General features: G+C 51.5%; 1 protein-coding gene across 1 annotated transcript in view; it reads left to right on the forward strand.

Annotated features, from left to right (window-relative positions):
- EIPR1 (EARP complex and GARP complex interacting protein 1) overlaps window positions 1–16,588 on the forward strand; it is a 90,583-nt gene that overhangs the window by 11,749 nt on the left and 62,246 nt on the right. The window contains exon 3 of the mRNA XM_065891273.1: window positions 1,776–1,908. Within this exon, the coding sequence (XP_065747345.1) occupies window positions 1,776–1,908 (133 nt within the window). The remainder of the gene's footprint in view (window positions 1–1,775; window positions 1,909–16,588) is intronic.

Consider the following 16,588-nt stretch of genomic DNA (forward strand, 5'->3'; position numbering starts at 1 on the left):
CGTGGCCTCTCTTGTTGCGGAGCACAGGCTCCAGACACACAGGCTCAGTAGTTGTGGCTCACGGGCCCAGTCGCTCCGTGGCATGTGGGATCTTCCCAGACCAGGGCTCGAACCCGTGTCCCCTGCATTGGCAGGCAGATTCTCAACCACTGCGCCACCAGGGAAGCCCCACATATAACTTTAGAATGTAGAAGCTGTCCACCAGGAGTATTTCCAAACCCACTGTGAAAACTACATTGGGCTATGAGTGCTGGGAGAAACTGACTGAAAGTAGTTTTAAAGATAAAAACAACAGTCATGGTTTTTAATCTCCCTCCCCCAGAGAAGGGCAGGAGCTAGTGTGTATGCCCTCCCACTCCGAGATCAGCCCTGCATGACCCCTTGGTCCCAGCAATCGCAGGAGCTTTGTCCCTTCACCTGCATTGTATTCTCGGGGACACTGAGGCTTGGGGTCACACAGGCTGTAAGTGGGAATGGCGGGATTTGAATTCTACTCTGAGTCCAGAGCGACCCCTTAAGGTACCGGGGGTTGCTTTCACCTGAGGACACTGTACAAAGGAAGCAACTGAGAAGAGAGAGGCCCTGAGCAAGTGCAGAGTGGAGATGCTTCGGGTGTCATGGAAACAGTTTTTAAAATATCATTTAATGTTTGACTACAAAGTAGTGCATATTAATCATGAGAAATGTTAAAAATGAAAACAAACCACGAAGAAGTAAAGGAAAAGCCACTATAATCCCACCACCCAAAGGTAACCGGTCGCTTTCTGGTTCTCTCATTCAGATGTGCTTGCTTTTTAACAGAAAGCGTGTGGTGCGTGTGTGCGGTTCTCTTACTGGTTCTTTTCCCCTTGGATATATGTTACGGACCCTCTTCCCTGGGACTAAATAGTTTTTATAGTAGAATGGATGGCTTCATAGTATTATATTACAGTCAAGTACTACAGTTTATTTGAACAATTCCCTGTCGCCAGACATTTAGGTGGCTTCTAATTTTTCATTATGACAATCAGTGCCACAGTGAACATTCTTGGATATAAATCTTTGTGCAGATTCATGATTACAAGTATAAATTTATTTTTAAAATGTTTATTTTTTCCAGTGACTTGACTGTTGATAAGAGAGTGAGTGTGGACATCATTTCCATTCCTCTAAAAATTATCCAGAAAAGCATGGTGATAGCACATGTAACTTTTCATTTAGTGGCTAAAATGTCATGTCGTTATAATCAATGTTATATGATCAGAAGCATTGACAGCTGTTGGCTTTGTTTTTAAAAAGAGGTTTAAGATGTGCTAACATGCAGCGCTTTCTCACCCCTTCCTGCCTCATTTCTTTCCGACGTGAGTTAAATTGTGCCCACTACAGAGTGGGCAGAGCAGGGCTAAGACTGGGCCTCATCAGGCAGCAGTGCCCTGCCCCGTTCTCTTCCCACAGCTGTGCAGCAGGTCTGGGACAGTCTTGGCTTGGTGGCACCATCCTGGAAGACTCTGGCCCTGGCACCAGCCATGGCCTAACCAAGCGAGGCGGAGACGCAGCTTTTGGTGTCTTGTCTCTTTAGGAGTTGATGTGGCAGGGGGCAGGGTTCTGTAGCTGCAAATCGTAACAATACTTTGTGGGGATTTCACACTTGTCTTAAGTGTATACTGTTAGTGTAGTAAGAATAACTGTTAAGATGTGAAAGATGCATTTGATTATTATTCCTGTAGTCACTGTGTTGCATGAAGGCATGTGGAAACTGTGTGAGGTTCTGACATTCTCTTTCCTTGTGTTTGTAGATCCACGTCATAGACTTTGATGATGAGAATAACATTATAAATAAAAATGTGCTCCTCCATCAAGCGGGTGAGATCTGGCACATTAGTGCCAGCCCTGCAGACAAGGGAGTGCTGGCCACCTGCTACAACAAGAGTGAGTATCCCTAGGGGTCTGTGTGCGCCCACTGTTCGGTCGGCCCGTGATTTATAAGATGTTCCAGTCAGGGAAGTGCTGCATTCACAGAGAAGTTGTGATACTGTGGGTAAATGTAGATTATACTAAGCGGTTATTGTAATCCAAAGCCTAAGAATTGAAGCTGGAATCATGGCTGTTCCAGGAGCGTTGACTCCGGGGAGTGGGAGTGATGTGCCCGAGGGTCTCCACAGGTGGATGTAGCTGCCCTCGTCCTTAATTAACTGCACCCTCAGGAGGGCAGCTGGACTTGCATCTTTCTCATCACCTATCAGTACGTGTGATAGCAGGACCAGTGAATCACAGCTTCTCGGTGCGCACGCGTGCTGTATGGTCACGATCCTTCATAGGCTTCTGCTCAGCCTACCGTCTGCCTTCCCGTCTCTGGGACGTTTTAGCGTTTGTGTCAGTCCAAAGTCTATGGTGCTAAACTGGCCACACGACTTCCTTAATTGTAGTTACTCTGTCGTTGTCAGTAACTAGCATTCAGATTCTGGCTTTGGGAGGAAAGGAGAAGGGAAGCACAGAGATGTGGGCTTCCACACAGAGCGTCTAGAAACTGTTTGCTCTTGAGGAATCTTGGAATTGATTTTTCTTATAAATAGCAGTGTTTAAATTATGTCTGTTTATTGCAACATGCACCCCCCCTGCAAGTCAGTAGAAGTCTGTACTGTGATAGATGCATGCATGCGTGTGCTCGTGTGCACTCAAACACACACACTCGGGAATAAATATCACAGTGGCCTTGTAAATAACTACAGAGAATTGGATTAACTCACAACTAAACACACACACTCGGGAATAAATATCACAGTGGCCTTGTAAATAACTACAGAGAATTGGATTAACTCACAACTAAACACACACACTCGGGAATAAATATCACAGTGGCCTTGTAAATAACTACAGAGAATTGGATTAACTCACAACTAAACACACACACTCGGGAATAAATACCACAGTGGCCTTGTAAATAACTTCAGAGAATTGGATTAACTCACAACTAAACACACACTCGGGAATAAATATCACAGTGGCCTTGTAAATAACTACAGAGAATTGGATTAACTCACAACTAAACACACACACTCGGGAATAAATACCACAGTGGCCTTGTAAATAACTACAGAGAATTGGATTAACTCACAACTAAACACACACACTCGGGAATAAATATCACAGTGGCCTTGTAAATAACTACAGAGAATTGGATTAACTCACAACTAAACACACACACTCGGGAATAAATACCACAGTGGCCTTGTAAATAACTTCAGAGAATTGGATTAACTCACAACTAAACACACACACTCGGGAATAAATATCACAGTGGCCTTGTAAATAACTACAGAGAATTGGATTAACTCACAACTAAACACACACACTCGGGAATAAATATCACAGTGGCCTTGTAAATAACTACAGAGAATTGGATTAACTCACAACTAAACACACACACTCGGGAATAAATATCACAGTGGCCTTGTAAATAACTTCAGAGAATTGGATTAACTCACAACTAAACACACACACTCGGGAATGAATATCACAGTGGCCTTGTAAATAACTTCAGAGAATTGGATTAACTCACAACTAAACACACACACTCGGGAATAAATATCACAGTGGCCTTGTAAATAACTACAGAGAATTGGATTAACTCACAACTAAACACACACACTCGGGAATAAATACCACAGTGGCCTTGTAAATAACTACAGAGAATTGGATTAACTCACAACTAAACACACACACTCGGGAATAAATATCACAGTGGCCTTGTAAATAACTACAGAGAATTGGATTAACTCACAACTAAACACACACACTCGGGAATAAATACCACAGTGGCCTTGTAAATAACTTCAGAGAATTGGATTAACTCACAACTAAACACACACACTCGGGAATAAATATCACAGTGGCCTTGTAAATAACTACAGAGAATTGGATTAACTCACAACTTAACGTTTATAAAGGCAGGTGAGAGAACCTCCCTCCACACCTTTTTTTTCTCCTGCTGAGGAGGGAGGGTGAATAAAGCAGCATTAAGTCCTCTTGCACAGCCCAAGTAGGTACTACTTGCAGGCAAAAAACTTCCTGCAGAGTTATGTTCTCTGTCTTGAAAAATGATAGTGAATTTGCTGTAGGTTAAAGTAAACTAGACATTCAAACTCCTTTTCCAAGCAAGCCACACACCCATCTATCCTAGCTTATGTCTCTGTCATAGGAGGAGCAAGTGACAGATGTAGCTTGTTCCAGATTTTCGATAGGGATCTATAACTGCTGTCAATCTGACTGTAGCCATCACCTGGATTTTTGTGAAAATATGTTCTCAGAGTCCAGGTGCTGACAGGGAAGCTGTATTAGTAGTAAACTCTTTTGGAACTTATTCTACGTGGATGAAGATTAAAAAAAACACTGTAGCTTTTCTTTCTGATAATTTTACAAGAAAATGCATCACCGTGGAAGCAGAACGAGGGCACGTGGGGGGTGAGGCTGGCTCCGTGGGGCCGTGCGGCCCAGGGCCGCGGTGAGTGTGCATGGCGCCAAGCAGGTGGTTGGGCGGACATGGGACGTGGCCCCTTTTGGAAGCTCACTCACACAGCTGTGTGTAATCACTGCTCAGAAAACAGTTACGGATGGAATCGGCTGATTTAAACTGAATTGAAAGGCTGGTCTCTGTGATTTCAAAAGATGTGGTGAGTTTCTTTGGAATGAGGGTGCTGAGATACCGAGCAAATGAGCAGGAGACCCAGGCCCAGATGCCACAGGTGCTGAGGTAATCTCAGTGTTTGCGCCCTAAGTGGGGAGAGCGCCGGAGACCAGGAGGTGAATGTGACCCCTCCGTGAGAACCTCTCTGTAGCTCACGTGTAGTTAGTGAGGCCCAAGGCCATGGGACTGAACAACTGGAAAGGGCACTAGATGCTGACGGTCCAGTGATTTCTGCCAGATCGTCCCCAGTTATTTTCCAGCATTTCCCCGTTCAGGTGGGGGTGGGACAGCGGTGAGGAGAGGTGGCCCCACCAGAGATGGGCAGTGGGCCCTGCTTCCCAGCTGCTTCCCAGCTCTCCATCCTGGCCACCCTGGTAGCATCTGGCGATTTCGCCTGTAAAATGGGTGCAGTTCGACCCACGCCATTATTTGGAAGCAAGGAGCGAGGAGGGCTCAGGCTGGGTGTGTGAGGGTTTGGGGGGCCCCGGCAGCCCGGGTCTTCACGGGCGCCCGGCCTGGTCCTGCTGAGTTTCTCCGGGAGCGGTGGTGGCCCCGGCCTGGCACAGCCCGCAGGGTCCCTCAGGAGCACCTCAGCCCTGATGCCCCTCCAGCCGTCCCACCACCACGGGAGCTCCTGAGTTTGGGGCACAGAACCTTCAGGGGTAGGCGCTGGGGTGCTCGAGGCCACAGGATCAATGTGCTGTCTCTCCTGAGCGTACCGAAACCGTCATTTATAGCCTCCAGTGGGTGTCGTGGTTCTGAGGGGAATGCAGACTCGCCTGCATCTCATGACCACCCGAGACGTGCGGGGACCTTTCGGACAGCACCCTGATCCCTTTAGGCAGACGCGGGCCAGTCTGCAGGTTTCCGTGCAGGATGGACCCTCTGCCTGGCTTAGGCGTGGCCCGGGGAGGACGAGGCGGGGCCTTTGTTCTAAGCGGACGGAGGCTCCTAGTGTAGCAGGAAAGACTTGGCAGTGACACGACCCTTCCCCGGCACCCCTCCGGCGGGCAGCCTCCCAGGTCCTGGCACCGTCTCCTGCCTTCACCTCCCTGGCCAAGTCCAAAGGCCCCGGACGGATGGGCTGGTGTTCCTGTCCTTAGACAGCCTCCTCTCACCTCGGCCTGGCCCTCTAGTTGGAGGATCCCCACCTCTGTCCCCGCCTGACCCGTGGAATGAGCCACGGCGGGGCCCTAGGCCCCAGTGGGGTCCTCTGAGGGGCCGGGTTGAGGCATCGGGGGAGCCCGGCTGGTCCCAGTGCCCTGGCTGGTGCAGTGAGCCGTTTCTTAGGCCTGGCCCTTCATCTCTGGCTCTGTGCCGTGCCCATGTGGGACGGTTCTGACGACGGGAGGGAGGCGCGCCCTCTGATCCCTCTGAGAGCTTGTCTGTGGCCTTCAGTGGCAGGGGCTCCTCCTCCTTTTAAACACCGAGCGGAGCCGAGGTATAGCTTTGCCTGCCCGCCAGTTCCTGGGTCCCCAGAAGGAGCCAGAGGCCGTGCGGGCTTCAGTGGTCTTGGTTTTCTGTTTTTGCTTTTGTTTTTTATTGGAGTATAGTTGATTTACAAAGTTGTGTTAGTTTCTGGTATGCAGCAAAATGCTTCAGTTATCCACATCTATCTATCTATCTATTCTTTTTCATATTCTTTCCCATTATGGTTCATTGCAGGGTATGGAATACAGTTCCCTGTGCTGTACAGCAGGTCCTTGTTGTTTATCTATTTTATATATAGTAGTGTGTATATGTTAATCCCGAACTCCTAATTTGTCTCCCCCACACCTTTTCCCCTGTGGTAACCATAAGTTTTTTCCTGTGTCTGTGAGCCTATTTCTGTTTTGTAAATAAGTTCATTTGTATCATATTTTAGATTCCACATGTAAGTGATAACATATGGTATTTGTTTTTCTCTGTCTGACTTACGTCACTTAGTATGATAATCTCTAGATCCATCCGTGTTGCTGCAAATGGCAATATTTCATTCTTTTTATGGGTGTGTAGTATTCCATTGTATATATGTACCACATCTTCTTTACCCATTCATCTGTCAGTGGACACTTAGGGTGCTTCCATGTCTTTGGCTGTTATAAATAGTGCTGCTATGAACATAGGGGTGCATGTATCTTTTTGAATTAGAGTTTTGTCTGGATATGTGCCCAGGAGTGGGGTTGCTGGATCATATGGTTCCTTAGTTTTTTAAGGAACCTCCATTCTGTTCTCCATAGTGGCTGTACCACTTTCCATTCCCACGAACAGTGCAGGAGGGCTCCCTTTTCTCCACACCGTCTCCAGCGTTTGTTATTTCAAGACTTTTTAATGATGGCTATTCTGACTGGTGTAAGGTGGTACCTCATTGTAATTTTGATTTGCATTTTTCTAATAATTAGTGATCTTGAGCATCTTTTCATGTGCCTATTGGCCATCTGAATGTCTTCTTTGGAGAAATATCTATTTAGAACCTCTGCCTGTTTTTTTTTTTTTTTTTTCCTGTACGTGGGCCTCTCACTGCTGTGGCCTCTCCAGTTGTGGAGCACAGGCTCCGGACGCGCAGGCTCAGCGGCCACGGCTCACGGGCCCAGCTGCTCCACGGCATGTGGGATCCTCCCGGACCGGGGCACGAACCCGCGTCCCCTGCATCGGCAGGCGGACTCTCAACCACTGCGCCACCAGGGAAGCCCCTCTGACCGTTTTTTGATTGGGTTGTTTATTGTTTTGATATTGAGTTGTATGAGCTCTTTGTATATTTTGGAAATTAAGCCTTTGTCGGTCTCATTGTTCGCAAATATTTTCTCCCATTCCGTAGGTTGTCATTTTGTTTTGTTTATGGTTTCCTTTGCTGTGTAAAAGCTTATGTTTGATTAGGTCCCATTTGTTTACTTTGCTTTTATTTCTGTTGCCTTGGGAGACTGTAACAGTCTTGGTTTTAATGGATTTTGCCACTTTTGGTTTATAGAGTTGGTTTGGTGAGTGACGACTTGCATTTAAGCTCATGACAGTCATTACAGCAGAACCGTCCCTGCTCCATCAGCAGCCATGAGACTGGCAGTAGCTGCAGTGTGCGTTGCTGGCAGTGGGTGTCAGACACTGTTTAAACACTTGGAGGAGCACCCGCTCATCAAGTTCGCATTTTATTGATGAAGAAACTGAGGCATTGAGTGACTTTCTCAAGGTCATGCATCGGGTGGGGTCAGAGTTGGGATTTGAGCGTTGGATTCTGGTTCCGGGCGGTGCCCTTGACTGCCAGACAGCGCCTTTTCAGTCGGAGTTCCACACGTGAGAGGGCTGCTTAGAGCCTGCTGATCCATCCTGAGGCCACACCAATGTAGTACAAGTTTCTGGCTTTAGACATTCACTCCCATTTCATATTTTTAAATCATTATTTCTTGGAGTTTCTGTTGTGCTTAAGACATTGCAGTAAGAGCTGAGGGTGGGAAGATGTGAGACTGAGTACCGGGCTCCAAGAGCCACAGCACATCCCACAGGGCAGGTGCAAGACGACACTGATGGCAGCCCGTTCAGTGGGCGCAGCTGGAAAACCGCGTCGGGGTCCTGTCCTCGAATGCGTAGTCAGAAGTCTGTGCCGGTCCTACAGCCGGGGCACCATGGAGGGCAGGGGGAGGGGGGAGGGGAACCGTGGCAGATTCAGAGCCCGACCCCGGCCTGGTCCCACCGTGAGCTGCCCTGCGGCCGGTCTTTGGCCATCTCCCATAAGTGAGGGTGGGATTCACTGCTGGCTCCCCTGTCAATAATTGCCTGTGAGAACAGTTAAGTTTTAAGAGGAATCAGTATCCTTTGGGCTTGTATGATGACTCCCCAAAATACGGCCCAGGATGACATGGTGGGGCTTTGTTGAGAGGTACGTTAGTGAGTGTGGCTTCTGTCCACCACGTCCCTCGGGTCCCTGCTGGCGTGTCACCGTTCCCATCCTCCCAGACTCCATGGGTCACCCGAGCAGTGAGGTGCTAAGAGTCCCTCTAGCTGCCCGTCTAGGGGTCTCCGGTAGCAGCAGATCGGAATGCGGTCGTTTCTCTTTACAGCTGCAGTTTCCCATTGATCTCTGCAGCAAATAGGAAAATAGCATTTGTTGAGTTTAAATGGTTACTTTGTGAAAATAAGCAAAGGGAGGAAGTAGGTTTTCCCGGGAAAAGAACGATTTAAGGCCCCTCCTTATGAAACCATAATTCTGAGATAAAATGGTTGAGGCTTTTAAGAAGAATGGCGTCCCCGAGGAGCAGGGAGAGAAACTAGAGTCCACGACACTGTCGCCTGCTCTGCTGAGTAGAGGAGGCCCGGGAAGGACCCCGCCCCACACACCACCTGGTCTTTCCCCAGCACGCGGGCTGCGTGCCCCCAGCTGACACCGACTTTGTGTTTTCTGTGCAGATGTGGAAAGACTGACGCCTTCTTTCAGGGTGTAGGTGCTGAGCTAGGCAAGGGGAGAGGTAAGTTTTCTTATGATCCCGGTGCCGAGGAAGAGTGTGTTGAAAAGAAAGAGGTCAGGACATTCTCCGGGGGGAGCAGTCTCTTTGGGGAGCCCCGAGGAGCCCTGCGCCGGGTCGGCCCCTGGCCCTGCAGACATGGGAGGTCCCGGCAGTGCCAGCTCGTCTTTCCTTCTCACAGCAGGCCAAGAAGAATGGGCTTGGAAATGGAAATGGTTTGTACTCCATTTAACGCTTATAGATTTTGTGGACTCTCGTTTTTTGTGACTAACAAATTAGAACTGATGGGCCTCTCTTCACTGGGATAGCTGTGCGCTGACCAGGGTCAGATGAAGATGATTTCACTGGGGGGTGGGAGCCCGGTGGGTCTGCAGTTGAATGTGTGCCGTGCGTGCGGGATGCATGTGCTGCGTGAACGTGAGGGTGTGTATTTCGTCACGTCCTCTTCGGTCTGGGGTTCAGGTGGATGTACTTCACTGGGGTCACTTTGTCTGGTGAGCGATGGGAAACCAGCCGTGTGGAATGTTGACCACAGAGGCTGTTGGTTGTGATTTTGGGGTCAAGTTACTGTTGCGTTCCAGTGCTGTTTCCTTCAGGGTATGGATGTGATGAACTCTTTTTGCCAAAAACTGCGCATGTCGTTGCTGCCTGTTCCCATGAACAGCTTACCTGTTAGTGATGAGTATGAGGTGGCCTGGCAAAGGGAAGCACCCTCTACCCACCTCCGGCTCATGTGCCACTTGCCTTCCCGCGAAGAGGAAGCAAAGCTTCTGGACGGCCTGGACTGCGGGGTGCAGGGGTGAGGTGCAGCCCATCAGAGGGCCTGGCCGGCATCCGGTGTGTGGGGAGTGGGCTCGCCCAGAACACTGGGCTCGAGGCCCCTGCTTCCCGGCTCACGGCGCTTACTGGGAAGCCGTGCACTGACGGTGGCTCTCACCGTCACTGTTACCATCCTGTTTTACCCATGAGGATATGTGCTGGTGATGTTGACCGTGACACCTGCCATTTAATGCTAAGCTGCTGGGACCAGCCCCAGCGTTATGTGAACTATCTGGTTTTCTGCTATTAGAATTTCTCCCGGTTTATTGAGATATAGTTGACATAGAACATCGTGTTAGTGTCAGGTGTACAGTGTAACGATTTGATACCCGTACGGTTAAATGCTCTTGGCTACTTTCAAATATACAGCACAGTATTGTTAACTATAGTTGCTGTCCCGTACCTTACCTGCCCAGGACCCATTTATCTTGCAACTTGAGGTTTGTACCTTTTGACCCTCTTCACCCAGTTCTCCCACCCACACCCCCACCTCTGGCGACCACCCATCTGTTCTCTGTATCTGTGAGCTTGTTCTTCTTTTTTTTTTCCAGGTCCCACATACGTGTGGGATCTTTCTCCCCTGGACTCATTTCACTTAGCGTGGTGCCCTCCGGGTGCATCCACGGTGTCGCTGATGAGGATGTCCTTTCCACAGCTGAATCATACTCCACTGTGTGTACTCACCACATCCCCTTTGTCCATTCACCCATCGGTGGGTACGTGGGTTGCTTCTGCGTCCTGGTTGTTGTGGGTGACTCTGCAGTGAGCATGGGGTGCACCAGCTATCTAGTTTTTAGTTTAATCCTGCTTTGTGTGCACTTTCCCAGCGAGGACTTTGTTGCAGTGATTTACAGGCTGGTGGTCCTATTAGAAGTGGAGCCGGGATTTGAATCTGTGCAGCTTGGCTCCGGAGCACCTGACCCACAGGGCTTCAGGCTTCAAGGATGTTGTTTCTGGGCAAGGATTTCACAAACATTCCTTGTTATAAAGATGTTTTCTTCCTGTTGGTCTTTGTCATAAAGAATAGAGATGTAATGGCCCCCACTTTTGAGTGATGTTTGTAATAATGTTCAAATATTGGGGTTTAGAGGCCAATGAGGTCACAGATCGTAACACAGGCCCCCGTTATCTCTTTAGAAGTAGATTGTATTTTATAGACCCAGTATTCAGTTGCTCGTCCCAATGTCCCAAACCCGCTGCTCTTATTCCTCTAGGCACCGAGTTGTGTGACACGTGCCACATGTCCAGAATCTGTTTTGGCTTCTGAGTTTTGGATAGCAGGTGAGGAGCGTTCTGACTGCTGGGGGTGCATCTGAGCCTTGCTGAATTCATCAGGCTCCTGACTGTGGGTGCTGAGGGCTTGGGCAGTGAGAGTTCAGACCACAAGGGCCGCCTGCATTGTTCTCATGCAGTCCTCTGATAGAAGTTAGATGGAGTTCCGGAATGGAGGGGAAGTTTCTGATTAGCTTCTTGTTTTGGAATCAGAATCCTGGATTGTTTCTTACGCTCCCGACTGACCTCTTTGGATCCCCTCTGTATTGTTTCTCTGTCCTCACTGACTTTCTGTAGCACCTCCCAATTTAGTATCATCTGGAAATTTAATTAATGTGCTGTTTATTGCCCCTTCCAGGTCACTAATGAAGATGTTAGATAAGATGTGGTCCCCAGGGCTCCCCACCGGACACCTCCTCACAGCTTCACACTCTGTCCTTTATCAGTGCACTTTGTTTATGGTCCTTTCTCCAGGTTTCAGGCCACGAGGGGGTGCTTAGACAAAGCCCGGTTTGAATTAATTTTTCCAGTAAGACTGTAAAAAACACTGTGCCAGATTCCTCCCTCAACTCCAGATGTGTTGTTGGCTGCGTTCTTCCACGGCCTGGCGGTCTGCTCTGTGCCCTTGGCCCCCGCCCTCTCCCCCTGCCCGGCTCTCCCCGGAGATGCAGGGAAGGGCCCGCCAGCTGCCCGGCTTTATGAGGCCGGGACCCCGTCTCGAGGTGGTTCCTTCCACGGTGCTGTGCCCGGGCCACTGTCTCCGTCTGCCCTTGTCTCTGCGACAAACCCCACAGACGGTGCTGTGAACAATAGAAATGTATCCGTTACAGCTCTGGGCTGCGGTCTGAGATCCAGGAGTCGAGGGCTGGCTCCTCCGAGGCCCCTCCTCTTGGCTTCTCCCTGGTTCCGTGTGTGATCGTGTGATCGTCCCTCTGGGTTTGGCTGTGTCCTGAGCCCCTTTTCTTATGTGGATGCTGGTCCTGTCGGATCCAGGCCCCACCCTAATGACCTTATCTAACCTTAATCACTTCTTTCAAGTCCGTGTCTGCCAATATAGTCACATTCTGAGGTGCTGGGGTTAGGGCTTCAGCATGTGAGTTTTGGGGGACACAGTTCAGCCTGTAAGAGCTGTGGATTCTTTGATTCGTTGATTTATGTGAGAGGTTTGGGGAGGGGGTTCTATCCTGATTAGGTTCACAGACCGAGGGGTGAGTAACCAGCCTCCATCACTCTGCACGTTCCTGGTGTTTCAGGAGTAGATCCACCCATCAGGCCGGACAGTAGGCCTCCCTACTGTCTAGATTTTGACTAGAGGTGAGACCTTGAAGGCCTGCCATCTATTTTAAGGAGGCATTTTCTCCGACTTGCTCATGTTGAGGCTGTTTGAGATGTAGCTGGGAGGGGTGTGGCCAGGGAGGGCGTGGCCTCGAGGGCCGTGGACGGGAGGTGTGGCGGCAGGCGCTGTGCACGCGTCTGTGGACAACTGGGCTGGGGTGGTGACGACGCTTGTGCGCTGGGTCCCCGGGAAGAGAAGGATTTCCTGGGTGGAAGGCTTTTCAGGCTGGTGCTGGGTGTGGGGAGCAGCCACTGGAAGGGCAGGTCGGAGTGACGCACCCGAGCCCCACAGCCAGGGGGGTTTTGGGGTCAGATCTGCATTTTCACGAGACCCCTGAGGGACGGGAGGGGACGGAGAAGGGGGCCGTGACACTGAGGGCCGCGGGAGGCCCTGCTCCTGCTTCTTTGTCAGCGTCATTCATGTCACTGTGTGGTTCTGTGACTTGCCAGACATAAAACCCTGTGAAAATAGTCTTTAAAAAAAGATGCAAGTACCCTGAAATGAGAAAAGCCTTCTTGATATGCTGGTGAAATTTCAGGAAGACCAACACAGCCTCTTTAAAAATAAAAAAAAAGAAATAAAGGTTAACCCAAGATGGAGAACAAAGGTAGAAAGACGCGCATGGGGTGATGAGTTCGGGATTTTAGAAGCCTTCCATGTAATTGGCGGCCAGGTTCACTCATCCCGAGACCCCGTGGAGGAAGGGCTGGGTGACTGGCAGCTGGTATTACCGGCAGCGGAATCAGTCTCGCTCCCCCGCGCTCGGGAGAGAGCATCCCACATTAGGACGGGATGAATTTTTCAACAGAGGAAGGTGAAATGTCAGGAAGACTGTAGATCACGCCAGTGCAGGGTCTTTGGGAAATTAGAACAGTGAAAGGCTGACAGGGTGGCGGTGATGAAATACGGCTGCCGCATCCACCCTGCTCTCCTGGTGAGTGAGCTGAGGAGGGATGGACAGACGGGCGGCAGCCGCGCCTTCCAGGGCCCAGCATCTCAGGCCCATCGCCAGGCCTGCAGTTCAGAGACGGCCCAAGCTGTTGCTGTGACTGTGTGTGTGTGTGTGTGTGTGTGTGTCGGGGGTGGGAGTGGGAGAAAGCCCCAGGAGCCCCGTGGCGCCTGCTGACGAAGACCTCAGGGTAAGGGTGAAGGTCAGACTCTGACGATGACCTCTTCTTGGCCTCACCCTCCCTCCCCACCCCCCAGGAGCCCACTATCTCCTCTCTCTTCCTGTCCAGGCCCCAGCTTGGGCCTTCAGTTCTCACCTTGACGGCTGTAATTTGACTCCCATAACTAATTTTTCTAAAGCACAGATGGAGGCTCTCAGCTCTTGCTTCTCAGAAGCTGGCAGTGCTTTCCGCGAGCTGTGCGGCCAGCCCAGAGCATCACCTTTCAGTCAGGGCCCTGGGACCCTGTCCTGGCCCTCCCGTTTATCCCCTTTGTCCTGGAGCACTTAGGGGCCCTCTCTGGGCCACTGTCTGCACCTGTGAAGTGGGGGTGTAATTATGGGATCGCAGTGCCATGTAAAGGGCCGTCCCACCTGTCCCACGTCCTCTGTGAGCTTGCCCCAAACTGTCCTCCTGTCCCACTGCACGGTCCAGCGCCAGGGCTCCACTCACGCCCCGTCCACCTGTACTTTTCCAGTTCTCTGGCTGGTCTCCATGCTGATCTCTCCGCCTCAAGCATTCTTCCTCCAAATCTCTGCCTGTCACAGTCCATCTCATCCCAAGCCAGCCTGTCCCCCCGACCACGGTGCGCTGAGCTGTGTGTTGGGAAAGGGCTGAGGTGAGGTTCCCGTGGGTGGTGACTCCTGGGTGCGGGGATGCACAGAAGACCTGTGGAGGGGGCACAGAACCGTGCATGGGAGCGTGCCTGTGATTTTAAAATAAACATGCGTTATTGCTTCCAGAAACGAATATGCAAGTGCATGAATCATCCTTGGTTCCAGAGTGAAACCTCCCTCATTCCACGGGAGGCTTTAAGGACGGCACATGCCGCTGGGTGTGAGTGTACAGCAGAAACAGGACCCACAGAACTCCGTATCTTTCCAGTGGCCCCTGGGCTCTGGTGAGACAGGGCAGGCAGGTGAGGCTGGAGGTGATGAGACCCGAGGTACCAGGGAGACCCCATGGGCACCAGGGCTTTTCCACCATCCGTCCTGAGAGCTCAACCTGTCGCCATTAGCAGGCCTTTCCTTGGTGTATGGAGGCAGGCATCCTGGCAAGGGGTCACCTGGGAACGGATCTGTGTGCCTGGTCCCAACTGCCCAGAGCTGTGGTCAGTGGGTGCCTTGGTGGGGTCGGCTGTCAGTTCATCCCCAGCTAGTGCTTCTGGGGAGGGCGACGGAAGCGGGGCTGCCGGGAAGGTGGCGGGCTGTCCACATGCCCCCGGTCTCCGCTGTGGCTTGGCTGGTCCTGCCTGGCCCTCCACCGGCCCAAGCCCTTCTCGTCCCTCTGTTCCTTCAACACGCATGTCTTACGGCCCCTGGTTTTAGGCACGGCTCTGGCCATTAAGGATCTGAAGGTGGATGGGGTGTGGACCCAGCCTTCAAGGGGATTAGTCAGTAGGGACTTCCCTGGTGGTCCGGTAGTTAAGACTCTGTGCTTCCACTGCAGGGCGCATGGGTTCGATACCCAGTTGGGGAGCTGAGATGCCTCATGCCGCACAGTGCAGCCCCAAAAAAAGAAATAGAAAACAAAAGGGGATTGGTCAGTAAAGGAGAGAGAACCCCGAAGCGACGGCCAGAACACGAGGAGGAGGTGGTGGACAAGGGTCTGACGGGGGTCACGGGGTGGCGGGGCCTTCGCCTGGAGGTGCCCTGCCTGCCCTTCTGCCCCTGTGTCTGCCCGAGGGGGAGTGGGGGTCCTGGAGGCTGCTTCCCGTGGGGCCCGGAGGGGTGGGCTGAGCGGAGCGACGGATGCAGCAGACGCGGCACCTGCCTCTCCGTCAGTTGACTTGTGTGTCCGCCGTGCGGCCGGGCTTGTGACTCGCGGACCCTTAGTGCTCTGAGGGGCGCTTTCTGCCCCTTGGACGTGAGGCTGCCTCATGGGGTGCAACTGGCTGTGCCCATCGTGTCCGGTTCCTGGCCTTGGTGTCGGGACTCGATTGTCATGGCCCTTCTTCCTGAGATCCTGTGGTTCCCTCCACCTTATCTGGGCCTCACCTATAATCTGGGGATAAAACTTCAAGTTTAATAGTGCGTTACAGATATGCACTGAAAAAGGTGAACACGCCCTGAATGGCAGAAGTTAGCACTTGGGAGGATCATGGGAAGCGGGGGTTGGAATCTCACAAAGTGAATCCTCAGGGGGTTCCTGAAAAGTGAACCAGTGGTCCAAAAGGTGAACTGGAAAGAAGCCTCCCCGCTCAGTCGGGACGTGGCCTGACTGCGGGTTTCTCTTCTGTGAACTCAGTTCTATGCCACAGCCGCCTGAATGTCAGTGCCACCTTAGCCTCTGTCCCCGATGCCTGGTGGCCTTGGAGGGCCTGTGGAAGTCCCTGCAGAGGCCCCAGCTCTTTTCATGGAGGCAAGACCCGGAGGGCCCGGGGACTCGTCTTCGGGGTCAGAGGAGGAGCGGCTGTGCCTTGCAGCCCGAGCAGGGCGCTCGCTCTCGGGCCATTCGGTGGGAGCTGCAGGGCGAGGAGTCACAGCGGCTGTCGGACCAGAAACCGCGTGGACACCCCTGAAGAAGTCAGGTGTCTGTCCCTGGGGGTGTCCGGTGGACACTGGTGACCGCACACACCCACGCTACAGGGGTCCCAGGTCTGGCGGGTGACCGGACCTCGTGGTCCTTCAGTTCCTGTCCAGCCCTGCAGCTCTGCGAGTTCCACATCGTGCCATCCCCTGGGCGTGACGGAGGGTGATGGTTTGGGAGGCGCGTCTACCCTGTCCTGAGGCTGGAAGAAAGAGGTGAAACGTAGAGAGTGTCAGGTGGTTTCTGGATCTCAAATACTCAACTGCCTCCTGTGCTCAAGGTGTGAACAAAAGCAGGCCCTTGGCCTCCTGGGATTATCTGTAGCTAACCACCCACAAAACAAAACTAAACAGTGTCTGTCACTAATTTC

The sequence above is a fragment of the Phocoena phocoena genome, chromosome 14 (assembly GCF_963924675.1).
Source record: "Phocoena phocoena chromosome 14, mPhoPho1.1, whole genome shotgun sequence".
Classification (NCBI taxonomy): domain Eukaryota; kingdom Metazoa; phylum Chordata; class Mammalia; order Artiodactyla; family Phocoenidae; genus Phocoena; species Phocoena phocoena.